The 17,438-nt window shown below is 45.4% G+C and overlaps 1 protein-coding gene across 3 annotated transcripts in view; it reads left to right on the plus strand.

Annotated features, from left to right (window-relative positions):
• Positions 1 to 17,438, plus strand: part of SLCO4A1 (solute carrier organic anion transporter family member 4A1) — a 92,185-nt gene that overhangs the window by 62,227 nt on the left and 12,520 nt on the right. For all 3 annotated transcript variants that reach the window (XM_075347775.1, XM_075347778.1, XM_075347776.1), the window contains exons 5-6: positions 2,689 to 2,794; positions 12,445 to 12,599. In XM_075347775.1, the coding sequence (XP_075203890.1) occupies positions 2,689 to 2,794; positions 12,445 to 12,599 (261 nt within the window). The remainder of the gene's footprint in view (positions 1 to 2,688; positions 2,795 to 12,444; positions 12,600 to 17,438) is intronic.

The raw sequence follows: 17,438 nt of genomic DNA on the forward strand, positions 1-17,438 counted from the left end.
TTCCAGATAGCCAGCAGATATCTTCCAGCATGTTACAATTTTGCACAGCATTATCAGACACAGTTTAACGTTGCACTGAGTTGCTTCAAATCTTACTGATACTATGGCTCCCAGCGCAACCCAGCCCAGCATTACTGCACAAACTGTGATGGTCACCTTCCTTTCCTGCAGTCCAACGTGCAGTTTCCTTAGGGGTACCATCATGAAAGGAGTAAAGTTTTACACTCCTGCACGCTTGAGGGCAACTACTCAGGTTGTCTATTATGTTAAAATGCCAGTTAAGATTAAACGAGTACCTTGATGGTTAAAGGGAAGGTGTCATCAAAAAATTATTTTTTTCAATAACTGAAAAAATATAAAGTATTAATGTTATGTTTAAATAATATTATATGTTTTTTAATTGAGAAAAATATAAAAAAATAAAGTTTGATATTTTCCACTCAAACACTAGGGGGAGCAGCTGCTGAAATCCTGCAGCAGAGCTACTGTAGAACTAGCTCACATTACAGCTGCAGTAAAAGTGGGTGGGATCTGCTCTACTGTGTGTGATGTCACACCTCCCCCTCCCAATCTGGGTGTTTCTAAAAGGATAAGAGAAGGTGAAGTTTAAGATCACAGTGCAGAGCCATTTTGTTGGTGGCTGCAAAGTGATCCTAATATGTCTAAATTGTTACTAAGGCCAGCTGCATAGTGCTCACAGCATACACTGTGAGCTCCACAAAGATGGCAACGATCTCCTCCCTCTGCTGTTATCTGGACAGCCCAGGGGGCTTGTCCAGATGACAGCAGATGCTGTTGCTGTTTTAAGTATAGGGGTCGGAGCCCCAGAATCAGAGTCAATGCACAGAGGGCTGCCATAAAGGAGGTGAGTAACTTACTCACAGCAAATCCAAGATGGCAGCACCCAGTGCTTCAGTAAAACTAGAATTAAATAAACAGTGAGCTTAATTTTGTATTAAAAATACTTGATTTCATAATCACTATTATTAATACAAAAATTAAAAAACGCGACACCTTACCTTTAACTGACCTGGCTTCTAGAGTTTTGCGCCAGTGGAGGTAATCCATTATCTTGAAGGTCAAGGGCCTGGCTGCTAGGGTCCCATCTTCTGGCTCCTATTGTCTGTGGCCATGTCTTGAGTATTGGTTTCTCATTTCAACAATGTTCACACTTTGCATCTTTGCACTTTGCATCAACACTCAAGGTTCACGCTTCTGTCTTCTCTTCTTCGTTGCCAGAAACCAACCACTGTATGCGACCTACACAACAGACTGACTACAAGTCCGTCAATTTCACTCACTGTTCCTTCAGTGCCTCTTCTAGAATGAACCTTCACTTTCCCTTTCATTTGACCCATCCCAAGGTGGGTTAGTTCCAACACTAACTAGTCTCTGACCCTACTTTCTGTTGCTGGGCAGGACCTCCTTAGCAAAGATTCTACATGAAAACATTACATTCCTATATATAACACTAACTCTCAGCTGAAGAGTAGAGGGAATCCCATGCTTTTATTTTTAATTATTTGAAAAAAAAAATTTAAAAAAAAAAATGGCTTTTTTCTCAAAAGCAGCCAAGGGACAGCAGACAACTGCGGACTGATAGTAGTAGGCTGGGAAGGGCCATGGTTATTTGGCTCTTCCCAGACTAAAAATAGCAGCCTGCAGTCACCCCAAAAGTGGTGCATCCATTAAATGCGCTAAATCTGGCACTGTACTTAGCTCTTCCCATTGCCCTGGTGCGGTGGCAAATGGGGTAATATATAGGGTTGATGTCAGCTGTGAATTGCCAGCTGGCATCAAGTACTGGTATTAGTAATGGGTGGGCATCTAGCAGACTTCCCCATTACTAATCCAGTAGTTGAAAATAGAAAAAAAAATATTTTATTTGAACAAACATCCCCCCAAATACAGCCCTCGTTCACCAATTTATTAAAAATGAAATTTAATAAAATGTCCGCCGAAATCCATAGCTATGTCCCACAAGGTTCCCCAAAAGCGAACCTAGAAGGCATTCAAAGAGAAAATTATTAAACAAATAAGGACAAAAGACCCATCATTCACCAATTTATTTCACTGCAAAAACCCTAATCCAGGTCCGCCATAATCCAACAAGGAGGTCTGACGACGTTACAAGACTCACGGTCTCAGCCAATGAAGAACAGATGGTTACTTATTGGTTGGGACAGCAGCCACTGCAGCCCCACACACTATTCTGTGTGAGAATCACAGTGGTGAACTGAGATGACTTCATGGGTCACCCCAGGTCATAGCAGCAGGTCACACAGTAGTGTGTGAGCCGCAGCGGGCAGTGACGAGCGGTCACGTCATGAGTTCACTGCAGGTCAGTGCCCACTGCAGTTACTAACCGTCCAGAAATTCCAGGACAGTTCGTAAAAATTGGGCTTCCATGATTTTTTTGAAGCTGAAGAAACTTATACAGATTATTTTGACTGTAATACTCAACCTTTTACAGTTCACAGTGAATGCAGATGATGTGCTTATTAGAATTATGGATTGTAGACTTGTATAATTTATAATCATAATGAGGTATTATAGTTTTTTAATGCGTCCATAAAATATATTGTCTGTCTGTACTATTTTGATAAGCTGTTCAGAAAAAATAAAAAGTCAAGTTGGCAACTCTGCCAATGCACCATTGTTCTCACTGTATAATGTGGCTTCTTTCAGGTTCTCAGCGCTATGTGGTCATGAGAGTGTCGGAAGCTCATCAGGTGAAAGATGAGGGTCACAAGCCGGACCCTGATTTTGGGAAGACAATTAAAGATCTGCCAAAGTAAGAGATTTGGTTACATAATCCGAGTCCTGTAACTAATATATACTGTATTTTTCGGACTATAAGATGCACCGGACCATTACATGCACCCTGGTTTTAGAGGAGTAAAATAGGAAAATAAAATTTTAAGCAAAAAATGTGATCATGACATGATCTGCTGCTGACACTTTTATGGGGGTAATGTCCCCAAATTCTCTACTAAGGTACCCCATCTTGGTAATGATCCCCCTGCCTTGTATATTATCCCCATCCTTGTATATATGCCCCCCATCACATAAAAACATAAACGTTTAGGCTATGTGCGCACGCTGCGTTTTTTTGCCGTGTTTTTTGGGTGCAGTTTTGGTCTCAAAACTGCATGAATCTCCTTCCCCAGCAAAGTCTATGAGATTTCATTTTTGCAGCCCGCATATTGCAGTTTTTTTTGGCTGCGTCTTTGTGGTGACCACTGCAGCATGTCAATTCTTTTTGCGTTTTGTCCCTGCATTTTGGGAGGGCTGGTATTTGGCCAGATACTGCTCCCCATATAAAGTCTATGGGGACTAGAATCTGGTGCAAAGAGTAGAAGCAAGCGCTTCATACTCACCGAACACCGGACGGCTGTCACACTGCTGCTGCGGCAGCTCTTTCGTCTTCCGGAGCCGGCCTTTCGTTAGGCTCATAACATATTCACTCCTTCCCTACTCACCGGTGGCTGTGATTGGTTGCAGGCAGACCCGCCCCCACGCTGAGTGACAGCTGTCTGACTACAGCCAATCACAGCTGCCGGTGGGCGGCGCTATATCGTACAGTAAATTAAATAAATAATTTAAAAAAACGCTATGTGGTCCCCCCAATTTTGATAACCAGCGAAGATAAAGTGAGACCCACATTATTGGGAGCCCCCCAAGCCTAAAAATATCAGCCAGCAGCCACCCAAGAATTGCCGCATCCATTAGATGCGACGGTCCTGGGATTTTTCCCAGCTCATCCCGATTTGCCCTGATGCGGTGGCAATCGGGGTAATAAGGAGTTAATGGCAGCAGCCCATAGCTGCCACGAAGTCCTAGCTTATGATGGCAGGCATCTATGAGACACCCCTTCATCACTAAGCTGTAAGTGAACGTAAATAAACACAAGCACCCAAAAAAATCCTTGTTTTGAAATAAAACCCCCAAAAAAGCCCCCCTCTTTCACCACTTTATTAACCCTTAAAACACCCCTCAAGGTCCGACGTATTCTACACGAGGTCCCACGACGCATCCAGCTCTGCTACATCTGACAATCACAGCGAGCGGCCATAGAGCACAACCGCTCTTTGTGATGGTCAGGCTGCAAGTGAAGTGAGCCGCTCAGGAACAGCGGGGACTTCAGCTGTCACCGCACATCACCTGACTTAAGTCACCGCTGATCTGGCAGTCACTTCAGTTGTGGCCGGATTTGCGGTAACAAGTGGAGGACTCCCACTGTATACTCATTGGTCACCGTTCCCTACAGCATTTGCCTGCCCGCTGACCTGTGTGGAGCCGTGCGCACAGCGATGACGTTATCGCTGTGGGCATCGCTCTCCACACACATCAGTGAGCCGGCAGACAGGAGGTCATCGCGATTGTGAGTATACTTATTCACTGCCCCCCGCACTGATGATGATATGCGGGGGGGCAGTGAATATAGCCATACATGATCACTCCAGGCTGTAGGTGCCAGGGATGATCATGCGGGCTGGCTGTTTAGTATGCGCGCACCCCCCGCCCATCATCTCGCCCACCTCTCAGGGCTGAGAGATGATGGGCGTCGGGATGCAGTGCATATGAAATTAGGCTAATGAGCAGGCCCACGTGGTCACAGTAGGCGCTGCTACAGCCTGCTACTGCCTCTGATGACCCGCTCCACCACCACTGCACCCCCTTTTCCCCGCAGCCATCGGACTATAAGACGCACCCCTCACTTTCACCCAAAATTTTCGCGGGAAAAAAAGTGCGTCTTATAGTCCGAAAAATACGGTATACAGGATCGTCAGTTTTTTAAGGTGCTGTTCCTGATGTAATTTTCTGTCAGATTTGAGTGCGCTGTGCATGTGCGGGAGGTTTACTGATGTAAGGCGTACTCATTGCATGACAAAAAGGTCTATAAAAATATCATTTAGGATTCGCTCATACTGGCATATAGCCAGTGTATAACTCAGCTGCGTGTGTTCTGATGTTTTATTTTGCATTCGCTCCAATGTTATACTATGGTGCAGTGCCGATCAGCGATTTTTTTTTAAAAAAAATTTCTCACTCCGATTTGGCATCATAATACAATCTCTGCATGCTGTGATTGGCAGCGTATTTTGGACAGCGCACACGGATTCATGTCTGTAAGTGCGTGTGAAACATCGAAATGGACTGAAGTCATCCAAGTGCAATACCGATATACACCAGGACAGGCAATGGAGAAGATGGAGAAATGAATCTCTCCATCTTCTCCTCACCTGTGCTGCGATTATGATATATGAGAAAATCTGATCACAGTAAGGCGGGCTTTGCACGTTGCGACATCGCAGGCCGATGCTGCGATGTCGCACGCGATAGTGCCCGCCCCCGTCGCAGGTACGATATTGTGTGATAGCTGGCGGAGCGAAAAATATCGCTACGCCAGCTTCACACGCACTCACCTGCCCTGCGACCGTCGCTCTGGCCGGCGACCCGCCTCCTTCCTAAGGGGGCGGGTCGTGCGGCGTCACAGCGACGTCACACGGCAGGTGGCCAATAGGAGCGGAGGGGCGGAGATGAGCAGGATGTAAACATCCTGCCCAGCTCCTTCCTTCGCATATCCTACGGAAGCCGCAGTGACGCCGGTAGGAGATGTTCCTCGCTCCTGCGGCTTCACACACAGCGATGTGTGCTGCCGCAGGAGCGAGGAACAACATCGGACCGTCGCGTCAGCGTAATTATGAATTACGCCGACGCTGCAACGATGATACGATTACGACGATTTTCCGTTCGTTAATCGTATCATCCAGGCTTTACACACTACGATATCGCATGCGATGCCGGATGTGCGTCACTTTCAATTTGACCCCACCGACATCGCACCTGCGATGTCGTAGTGTGCAAAGCCGCCCTAACACTAAGATCATGCTCGCAGCACAGGTTGAACTGAGTGTGATTAGCATATCGTATTCCAATCCTATACGCCAGTGTGAGTACATAATTACGCTCAGTAGTCAAGATTTCCATTTGTTGTCAGTGAATGGAAATGGTAAGAATATACTTTAAGGGGCCGAAAACTTGTCCTGACCCCACCACGTCTATGGGAGTTCCTAACGTAGTCAGACAAGCATGCTCGTTCTGCACTTAAGAGGCGAGTGCTTAGGACAGAAGTCAGTACATTTCTGGCTTTGCTAATATTCCTGGTAATGTTAACTCCTTCCTGACTTAGGAATAATAATAGTCCTAAGTTCTATTTCAGATCCCAATCTATGCACGAGACATAGGAGCTGAGCCTACAACTTACCCAGCAGAAACAACTTGTGTTATACAACTAGCATCTGCCTATAATAGCTGCAATCAGCACTCACTCCGATCACTGACATTTAACCATTTAAATGCCACTGTCAAACACTGTTTCCTGTGCCTGTGTGCATCTGCTCCAACCCCCACCCCAGCGACACAATCGAGGGGTGCCACTTGGGATGTCATGGCAGATGGGAGCCTGTCAAAGGCCTCCATGGCTGCCATATGTATATATACGTACGAGTGAGTGTATGTGTATACAGTGTGTCCACTCATATCCTGTCCACCTCCATTAACTTGAGAACGGCGGCAGCTATAGGCATAGAAGTGGTGTCTAGGTATAGTAAAGTAGCCATGCGCTACGCAATGAAACCACCTATAGCGCCACCTGGTGGAAAACAACGGAGTTAGCATTTTTATTTCGAAAACGGAACAAGATAGAGAAAAAAAAGTGAATTACAAAGTTGTAGGGCATCATCAATTCAATACTAATCGACACCTTGCCTACAGAAATGCTATGATATGAAACCCATGACCCGGCAAAACATTGAATGCTGGTCAGGCATATAGCACTCATTTAACTTTGATGCTCAAAGTGGTCACTGTCAGCTGCAATGCACATCTGGACTCTGCACAGCATACTGTATCTTGCTGAACGTTGTGCAATATAGTAGGTGACACGTTTGCACAAGCATCTGTGATACGTCGTCGTAGGTCCTGCAATGTTGGTGGAGGGGTCACATATGTGACGCCCTGGCCTATCAGGTCGTCACAAGGGTGCCGTGCAATCTGCCCTTCTGCATGGTACCCGCAGCTCCTTGGTTACGGGTCCTGTCCCTTTGGTGTTGCTAAGAACAGGTATACACAAATCCTGAGGAACACTCTGCACCACACCCACCAAACACGCATTGGGCAGCCTGAGGGGAATAGGGCCACCCAGATGGAGGGATAGTAGAAGGAGGCCCAGAAGTGTCAGTAGTAGTCAGAGAGTGTCAGTGAGCTGTGACAGGACAAGGTCACGCTGCGAAGCTGGGCTCCTGTACCCGTCCCAGGTGCCAGACGTTGGCCTGGTCTGGAAGGAGCTGGAACCCCGATCGCAGAGGGTAGTGACAGGGGGCACGGTACTGCCAAGGAGGGCAGACCGGCGGCCTTGTGCTACAACTGGGCAGGGGCCGGGGTACGCGGACCCTAGGCTGGGAAGGAGCTTTATGCAGCTTAGTAATTCACCCGACGAAGACGGAATCTTCACGAACCGTTAGCCACCCGCTCCAGAATCAGGGTACTAGCGCAACGAGGGGGATAGGACTTCCCAAATCCGTCTAGAAAATCCCAAGCGTGAACCCTGACAGCAGGCTCACCTTGCTAGCCACGCAGGTTAGCGGGACCCGAGTAGTTTCAGGCAAAAGGGATCCACACAGAGTAAACACAGTGCCAAGGGACAAGGCTTCAGACCAACCAGCAACGCCAAAAGGGCACGGACCCAGCGTGCTCACCCAAAGGTTGCAAGGCATTCAGGACTTTGGTTTACCCGGTGTCAGTGTCAGCATCTCTGGACTGTGTGAGTACATTGTGCCCTTCTACTCACGACGGGAGGGGTTAACATCACAAGCTGCCATCCCATCGCTCCCGGGTGCTCTCCCCCAAACGCAGCAGCGGTGGTATCTCGCCTTACCACGACCCGTGGGTGGCGTCACGAACACCTTCAATCCTTTCACCCCCCTTTTGTAAATATCTTTTCCCCCTTTTTCATTTCGAGCGGCCTCGCGATCCCGCCTCGGGTCCGGAGACCCCTCGAGCCACTGCGGATCCAGATCCGAGCAGCCCATCGGCTGTCGCGGGGCGGCACACATACACCTGCTGTTTTATGTGACCTCACAGAAAGAAGATCAATGGGGTCAGGTCAGGTAAGCGCGTGGAGGCCACTCCACGCAGCCACCATACCCAATGACTTGTAGGAAGGTCTCCATGAGGTATCGCTTCACGTTTGCAGCCTTGTGAGTTTTACACATTCTAATCATAGCATTTCTGTATGCAAGATGTCGATTTGTATTGAATTGATGATGCCCTAAAACTTTGTAATTCACTTTTTTTCTCTATCTCGTTCCGTTTTCGAGATAATAACTCCGTTATTTTCCACCAGGTGGCACTATAGGTGGTTTCATTGTGTAGCACATGGCTACTTAACTATACCTAGACACCACTTCTATGCCTATAGCTGCCGCCATTTTCAAGTTAATGGCGGTGGACAGGATATGGGCGGACACACTGTGTGTGTATGTATGTATGTGTATATAATATAATATTATAATATATATATATAATATTTATTTATATAGTGCCACTAAATTCCACAGCGCATTACATACATCAGAAACACTGTCCCGATTGGCGCACTTAATCTAAGGTCCCTGCCGGTAAGGGGTACTTTGCACGTTGCGACATTGCTAGCCGATTGTAGCGATGCCAAGCGTGATAGTCCCCGCCCCCGTCGCAGGTGCGATCTCTTGTGATAGCTGCCGTAGCGAACATTATCGCTACGGCAGCTTCACACGCACTTACTTGCCCTGCGACGTCGCTCTGGCAGGCGACCCGCCTCCTTCCTAAGGGGGCGGGTTGTGCGGCGTCACAGCGACGTCACACGGCAGGCGGCCAATAGAAGCGGAGGGGCGGAGGTGAGCGGGGAGTAAACATCCCGCCCACCTACTTCCTTCCTCATTGCAGGCGGGACGCAGGTAAGGAGAAATTCCTCCCTCCCGCGGCTTCATACACAGTGATGTCTGCTGTCGCAGGAACGAGGAACAACATCGTACCCATCGCTGCAGCGAAATTATGGAAATGACCGACACTACACAGATCACCGATTTACAACGCTTTTGCGATCGTTTATCGGTGTATCTAGGCTTTACACGTTGCGACGTCGTTACTGGCGCCGGATGAGCGTCACTTTCGATTTGACCCAGACGAGATCGCAGTAGCGATGTCACAACGTGCAAAGTACCCCTTAGACTTTGGGATGTGGGAGGAAACTGGAGAACCCGGAGGAAACCCACAGAATCACGGGGAGAACATATAAACGACTTGCAGATGGTGTCCTTGGTGGGATTTGAACCCAAGACCCCAGCACTGCAAGAAAGAACAAAAATAAAAACCTCCAGGATTGTGGTTTGTCAGATATTACCCCTCCCGAACAAAATGCTTTCAAGAGTATGCTCATGCTAGTGTATGAACAATCAGTCTGATTTTCACCTGGAAAAGTAGGATGATTTTTTTTTCTCACTTCTCATCCTTGTGCTGTCCGTATGACATGCGTTTTTTCCTCAGTAGCTATTATTCATTTTCAAGACCTTTAAAATGTTATTTGCTACAGAATGGTAATCTATCCATAAAAAACATATGTCAGTAGAATGGCCCATGTGACGTCCGTTTTTTTTTCTCTTGCCCACAGACTTGAATAGGTGTGTCTTGTCCAATTTACACGTCCACTTGCATTTTTTCCGCAGGCTAAATACAGCTGAGAAAGAAATCACAGATCATCATTGCCTCATTGAATAACATGGGGCTGAGCATCATGCCTTGTTCTCCTCACATTGCACTCGACCGAGTTATACGCCGTTGTGAGCGAACCCTAAAAGCGATCAAAGCGATTCCAATAAAAACATTAACTCACCTTGCAAGAAATAAGCCCATGCATAATGAAAAAATTAAAAACCAACATGGAAACAATTTTTTTTCTTAAATGATAAAAATAAGCCTATCCACGTTTGGTATAGTTGTAAATTGTACTGACTTGTAGAATCATGTTACCAGTAGAGATGAGCGGACCCGTGGAAGTTTGGTTCTGCGGGTTCTGCCGGACTTAAGATAAAGTTTAGTTTGGGACGCCGACTTGACCTGAACCCCAATGGAAGGCAATATTTGGGCAGTTCGGGTCTCTGCTAACGTGCAGCCAGCCATAAACAGGTACTTCTGGGAGTGGATTTTTCTTTCTTTCTTTCTTTCTTTCTTTCTTTCTTTCTTTCTTTCTTTCTTTTTTTCTTTCTTTTTTTCTTTCTTTCTTTCTTTCTTTCTTTTTCTTTCTTTCTTTCTTTCTTTCTCTCTTTTTCTTTCTTTCTTTCTTTCTTTCTTTCTCTCTTTCTTTCTTTCTCTCTTTTTCTTTCTTTCTTTCTTTCTTTCTTTTTCTCATTCTCTCTTTCTCTCTTTCTTTCTTTTTCCTATTCTCTCTTTCATTCTTTTTCCTCCCCCATTCTCCCCAGTGAGAGCTATTTAAACACTGAAAACGGCTTTCACTGAGCGCACCCGAGCAAAGCAATGCTCGCTCAAGTGGTCAGCATACGTAAAGCAGCCGAACTCAAACACTGTTTGATTTTTTTTTTTGTTGTTTTTTTTTTGTAAAGTCTTCGTTCAGTACGAACACCGAACTTTACTACTCAGGTTCTCTCATCTCTAGTTACCAGGTCATTGTTATTGCGTAATGAATGTGTGGCGCCCTGGCCTATCAGGTCGTCACAGGGTATTGTGCAATCTGCCCTTCTGCACAGTATCCACCTCCTCCTTGGTTACGGGTCCCTGACCTTTGGTGTTGCCAAGAACAAGCTAATCAAAATCCTAGGAACACTCTGCACCACACCCACCAGACACACCAGTTGACAGCCTGAAGGGAATAGGGTCACCCACTTGAGGGGTTGGTTAAGGGGAGGTCAGCAGTGTCAGGAGTAGTTCAGTGGAGGAGTGACTCTCTAGAGGAGAGGTCAGGAGCTGGGTTCCTTGGTACTACTATGTGACAGACGTTGGTCTGGGCCTGGTAGGAACTGGACCCCGGTCGCAGGGGATCATGACAAGGGGCATGGTCTGTCGAGGATGACAGCCGGCGGCCTTGTGCCATCACCGGGCAGGGCCAGGGCACGACGGGGTACGTGGACCCTAGGTCAGCAAGTAGCTTCAGGCATCCTGGCAATTTACTGGACGAGGACGGAGCCTTCAAGATCCGTTCTCCACCCGCTCCAAAATCTGGGTACTAGCGCAACGAGGGGGATACGACTTTACCACTACATAGTCCAGAAAATCCCAAGCATGAACCCTGAGAGCAAGCTCATCCAGTTAGCCACACTGGTGAGCGGGACCCAACTAGTTTTGTGCTAGAGGTACCAGTTAGAAGAAAAGGTGCCAAGGAAAGGGTCACAGGCTAACAGGCAACACCAACGGGCACGGGATCCAGGCGTGCTCCCTCCAAGCGGCAGCGGTGTCAAATACTTTGGTTTATCACAGTTGTCGGTGTCAGCGTTATTGGACTGAGTGAGTACAAAAGTGACCCTTACCGTCCCAACGGCACCTCCCCGTCGCTCTCATCGAGTCCCGGGGCATTCCCCCTACCCGTGGAGGCGTTAAACAACAGGCTGCCCCCACTATCGTCACCGGGTACTCCCAACTGCAGCGGTGGTACTCCACCTTACCACACACTACGGGTGGCGTCATGAACTTTCCACATCCTCCCTTGTAAATATCTTCCCCCTTTTATTCCGAGTGGCCGCGCAACCCCGATCCCGGGTCCGGAGATCCATCGAGCCACCGTGGATCCGGATCCGAGCAGCCTGGCTGCTGACGCGGGGGCGGCACAAATGCCATAAAAGCAAAAAAAAATCAATTATGTATTTTTTTTTCATAATTTCACCTCACTGGGATTTTTTACATATTTCAGAAAATTATATGATAAAATGATTAAAAACCACAAGCCCTCATATGTTAACCGAAGTTTTAAAACATTATGGATCCTAGAGGAAGAAAAGGGAAAAAACAAAAACTGACTTCAGCAGATAGGGGTTAAAGGATCAGACATTGACTTACAAAATCGTTACCTCCAACCGGTGATACTAGTCAGATAGTTTTCTTTCCTCCTGTGAGAGAGTATTGGCCTCTGAAAGTATCAGTTTTTGCAAGCGGTGATCTTAAAATTGTGACATGTTGGTGGGGTCCCAGAGGTAATCAAGCATTATGGTATATACTGTTGATTTGATGGATATACCCCTATATTGGGATTATGTAGTTTGGTCGGTATAGAACTAAACAGGTTTGGTTACCATCTTTTGTAGCTGTTTTGTGATTTCAGATAGATAATAACACTGCTTACAGTGGAGGAAGCACATACAGATCTGTATCTTCTCATGCTTTACCCCATAGGTCAGTATTGATGCTTCTCAGAAACCCTACGTTTATTTTCCTTTGCTTGGCGGGGGCAACAGAAGCCACTCTCATCACAGGAGTGTCAACATTTGGACCAAAGTTTCTAGAGTCCCAGTTTAGTTTGAGTGCGTCTGAAGCTGCTACATTTTTTGGTAAGTCGGACCCTTATCTATATTAACATGAATTTCTGAGATGGCGCAAGAATTTGAGGTCATAAACGTTAATTGTGCTGAGTTATTTCTTCCGAAGAAATTGTCAGATTCTTAGCTCAGATACTGAGCTGAAACCACAAAATAGACGCACCCAGGGAAACCAACCTGTCGACGGAAACATTATTAAAAATGTTGCTTGGAAGAGAAGATCTAGGTACAGAGTTTCTTTAGCTTAGATCAGTCTAATTAAAGATGTAAAATCTTCCAAAGCCGGGGTCTCTGCCCTGTTCATGGCTCCAAACCTGATGTACCCGTGAAAGAGCCTTCACTTGATTTAGGAATACGAAACTTTGGCCATCTATTTGACCTTCCTTCAGGCGCTGTCCATCTGTCTAACCTGAAACAATTGTATAGACACTGCCAGAGAGGATGCCAAATCTCATAATGTATATTCATACACACTAAGGCCATGTTCACATATTGAGTATTTGGTGAGTATTTTACTCAGTATTTGAAAGCTAATGGAACAATGAGAGGAAAAGTATAATACAAACACTGGCACCCTTCTGTATTTTCTACCCATTCATGGTTTTGGCTTACAAATACTGATGTAAAATATTGTCCAAATACTGAACTTGTGCGCATGATCTAACACTTTTCTGATAGAGAGCATCATATTCTCCGCATAGATGTAAAACTGAAATGTACAATTCTTGCTGCCTGCAACCTCCACTAGGGGGAGCTTTATTACTTAGTGTATACATATTTATCCATTGAGCTCAATAATACCTTTGTCTGGAGTAAGCTCCCTCTTGTGGTGGAAATATATATTTTAAAATTATCACAGAATTTGAGAAACAAAAGATCATACTACTCGGGATTCACTAATTTTTAAATCCACTAAAAGAGCCTTAGAGTTGCTGTAATGATGCGTTAAAACAAGAATCCCCCTGTCAGTGACTTTCTATTCACCACCAATTAGGACTTGTTGTTGGCAGACGTCTTGAGGGGTAGTCTTTCCGTTTCATTGTGCTTGTTAAAAAGTTTAACTGAAAGACATTGAGGTAAATCATCGACTGATGTTTTTAGCACAAAGAGCTTAGCAGACCGAGTATCCTAACCCTGTAAACAGCTCTATGGAAGAACAATCGGCTCTTTATTTGATGCAGCTCAGTGTTACTGGATGTCCTCCTCTGGATCATCAATCACTCCACATCATATGGATAGCATCTGCATGAACTTCTGCATTAAACAATCCTTCCGGACCCCGAACATGGTCTTTTCAGGGAATTCCGTGTTACTGTCTGGGTTCGGCCGCCTGGATAAAAATAAAATGGGGAAAAGAAATGGGGATTAAAGCAGGACAAAGTTAAGAGTTTCACACTGCTTTTGGGTCCCCTCCTAAAACTTCATGAATACTCACTGCTTCCCCGCCCACCCTCTGTGACAGCATCTGTGATTGATTGCAGTCAGACTGCCGGTGTCTGTAATTGGTTGCCCTCACACTCGCCGTCTGGGTCCCCGAAGTGTAGTGTTCAAATAAATAATTGGAAAAAATGACATGCAGTCCCCTGTATTTTGATACCCAGAGCAGATAAAACAGACAGCTGGGGGCTAGTATACTCAGGCTGGGAAGGCCCATAGTTACTTGGCCCTCCCCAACCTAAAAATAGCAGCCTGTAGCTGCCCCAGATCTGGCACATCCATTATATGCGCCAATCTGGACGCTTACCTGGCTCATCTCTATTGTCCTGGTACGGTGGCAATAAGGGGTTAATGATAGCTGTGATTTGTCCAAAAATCACAGCTGCCACAAAGCCCTAGATTAGTAATGAGTAGGGGTCTATGAGACCCCCATTACTAATTGTGTAAGTAAAAACAAATAAACACAAAACACAGAAAAAAATCCTTCATTAAAAAAACAAACAAAAATACCCTCTTTTTCCAATCTATTAACCTTCAAAACATCCCTGCAGGCTCGACGTAATCCACAGACACAACATCCCACAACAATCCTGGCTCTGCTGCATCTGAGGTTGCAGTGTGCAGTCATATTAGAAAACATGACCGATTACTGCGGCCATGGAACACACTGATGGTGTCGAAGCTGTGAGAGCAGTGGCATCAGTGAGTTTGCCTAAGGTCACAGCTGGCAGTTCCCACGGTACCCCAACTGTGTCCTCAGGTGAACTCAAATATGGTACTGTGGCATTGAGTTCAATGGTCCTGGATTACCGGATTATTGACTTTAATGGTGCCGGATTACCTGATTAACTGGCACCACTTAAGTCAATAATCCAGTAATCCAAGACAATTGAACTCCATGCCGGATTTGAGTTCAATGAGTTCACCTCAGGTGAGTTCACCTGAGGTCACATTGTGGGTTCCATTGGAACCACCATCTCTGACCTCAGGTGAAGTAACTAATGTCACCGCTCACAGCTGTGGTTCCATCAGTGTGTCCTGCTGGCCGCAGTGATTAGCCACGTGTTCTAATGTTACTGCGCATTGTGACCTCAGGATGTAGCAGAGCCAGGATTGTCGTGGGATATCGTGGTATGGATTACATCGGACCTGCAGGGGTGTTTTGGAACTTAACCCATTAACAACCGCAGACCATACTGGTAAGTCCTAAGCTATCATAGTGTAATCACCTGCGGCTAATGCAGGCAGCTGGTGGTGATCCGCGCACATGTCTGCTGATTTGTAAAGCAGACGTGTGTGCCTCTCAGGCACAGGTGGATCCGCGATCCACCCGCACCTTTTAGCCTTTTGAATTCTGCTGTCAAAATGTGACATCGCGGTTTAAATGCCCGTTCTGGTAAATGTTCACTTACCTGGCTCCTTTGGCAGCGCCGTGACATGATCACTGTAAACCAATAGTTGTATGGTAGCACAGAGTCATGTGATGACTCTTATACCTCACATGACTCACGTCCTGTTTCAGCCGGCCAAGTGCTGCCTTTTACAAGACATGAGCATTTCTGGTGATCTCAGCTGTGTAGCTGTGATCAATAGAAATGAATGAGCGATCAGACTGCTGATCCTTATAGTTCCCTAGGGGAACTAGTAAAATAGAAAAAAAAAGTGAAAAAAAATCTAAAAGTTCAAATAACCTCCCTTTCGCCCTACTGAAAATGAAAGGGTTAAAAAATATAAAATGTACACACATTTGGTATGTCTGTATTCTGAAATGCCCAATCTATCAAAAAATAAAATCAATTAACCTGATCGGTAAACAGCGTAGCGGCAAAAAAATTACAAAACGCCAAAATTACATTTTTTTGGCCTCCGCAGATTTTGCGCAAAATGCAATAACATACAATCAAAACGTAGCATCTGCGCAAAAAATGGTTGCTTTAAAAATGTCAGGTTGAAACGCAAAAAATAAGTCACCGAGTCATAGATCCCGAAAAATAAGAACGCTACCTGAAAGTGGCACAAAAGGTGCGCCACTTTTTTTGGACAAACGTCTGATTTTTTTATCACCTTAGATAAAAGTAAACCTATACATGTTTGGTGTCAACGAACTCATACTGACCTGAGGCATCACATCAACACATCAGTTTTACCATATAATGAACACGGTGAATAAAATATTCCAAAAACAACTATGAAATCGCACTTTTTTTTGCAATTTTTCCGCACTTGGAATTTTTTTGCCGTTTTCCAGTACACTTTATGATAAAACTTATGGTTTCATTTAAAAGTACAACTCGTCCTGCAAAAACACTTATTTGAACATTTTAAGCTAACTCCTCGTGGTGCCTGCTGCAGCCGTAACCTACACGCTTTCAATAGCAGTTGTGACTATTTTCACAACTGTATCAGCTGAGCACATCAGATATTTATTCTACAAACATTTCTAATGTTAGTACCCTATTAGCACCTTTTGTCTTTTCAGTCTCCTTCACATTGAGCAAAAAACAAAGCATCATATGGCAAGATTGATGGAAAAATAAAAAAGTTACGGCTCTTGGAAAAAGGGGAACAAAAAAAACAAAAACAAAAGGGGTTTTGTTTTTCTCTTTAAATAAAAGATTTTTCACTAAGTTTTGTGTTTATTTCTTTTTACTGACACCATTAGTAATGGGGGGGGTCTCATAGACCCCGTCCCATTACTAAACTGGGGCTTGATGACAGCTGAGATTTTGTTTGGCAAATCGGAGCTGTCATTAACCCCTTATATTACCCTGATTGCCACCGCACCAGAGCAATCGGCATGACCTGGGTAAGCGCCAGGATTGGCACAGTTAATGGATGCGCCAATTCTGTGGTGGCTTTGGCCTCTCTACCCTGAGAATAAAAGCTCCCAGCTATCTGTTTTATCTTGACTGGGTATCAAAATAGGGGAGGGGGGTAGGGGTGCATGTTATTTTTTAAAATAATTGAATTAAATAATTTAAAAACCCTGTATGTGGTCGCTTGTATTTTGATACACATCTGGGGGCTGTAGCCTTCAGCTGTCTGCTTTTTCTGTGTTTGGTATCAAAATACGGGGGACAGCCCGTAATTTTTTCAAATTATTACTTCGACGAGACTGACAGCTAGTGTGAGGGCAGGCAGTCTCACTGCAACCAATCACAGACAGCAGTGCAGAAAATTGGTAAGTATAACTGTCCTGCTTTAATCCTCGTTTTGCTTCCTATTGCAGCCCTTAGCCCTTACTAACACCAATTTATAGCACTTAAGTTCTGGTCCCCATAGACTTTTATATGGGGTCCTGGCCGACATTAAGTTCTGATCAAGGTTGGTCACCAACCGGACTTCTTTTTCAAGTCCAGCTGGAGCCACCGAACCTGAACATCTGTGGGTTTTCCCATCTATATTAGTGGACCC

Source organism: Anomaloglossus baeobatrachus, chromosome 5, assembly GCF_048569485.1.
Source record: "Anomaloglossus baeobatrachus isolate aAnoBae1 chromosome 5, aAnoBae1.hap1, whole genome shotgun sequence".
In the NCBI taxonomy this organism is placed as follows: domain Eukaryota; kingdom Metazoa; phylum Chordata; class Amphibia; order Anura; family Aromobatidae; genus Anomaloglossus; species Anomaloglossus baeobatrachus.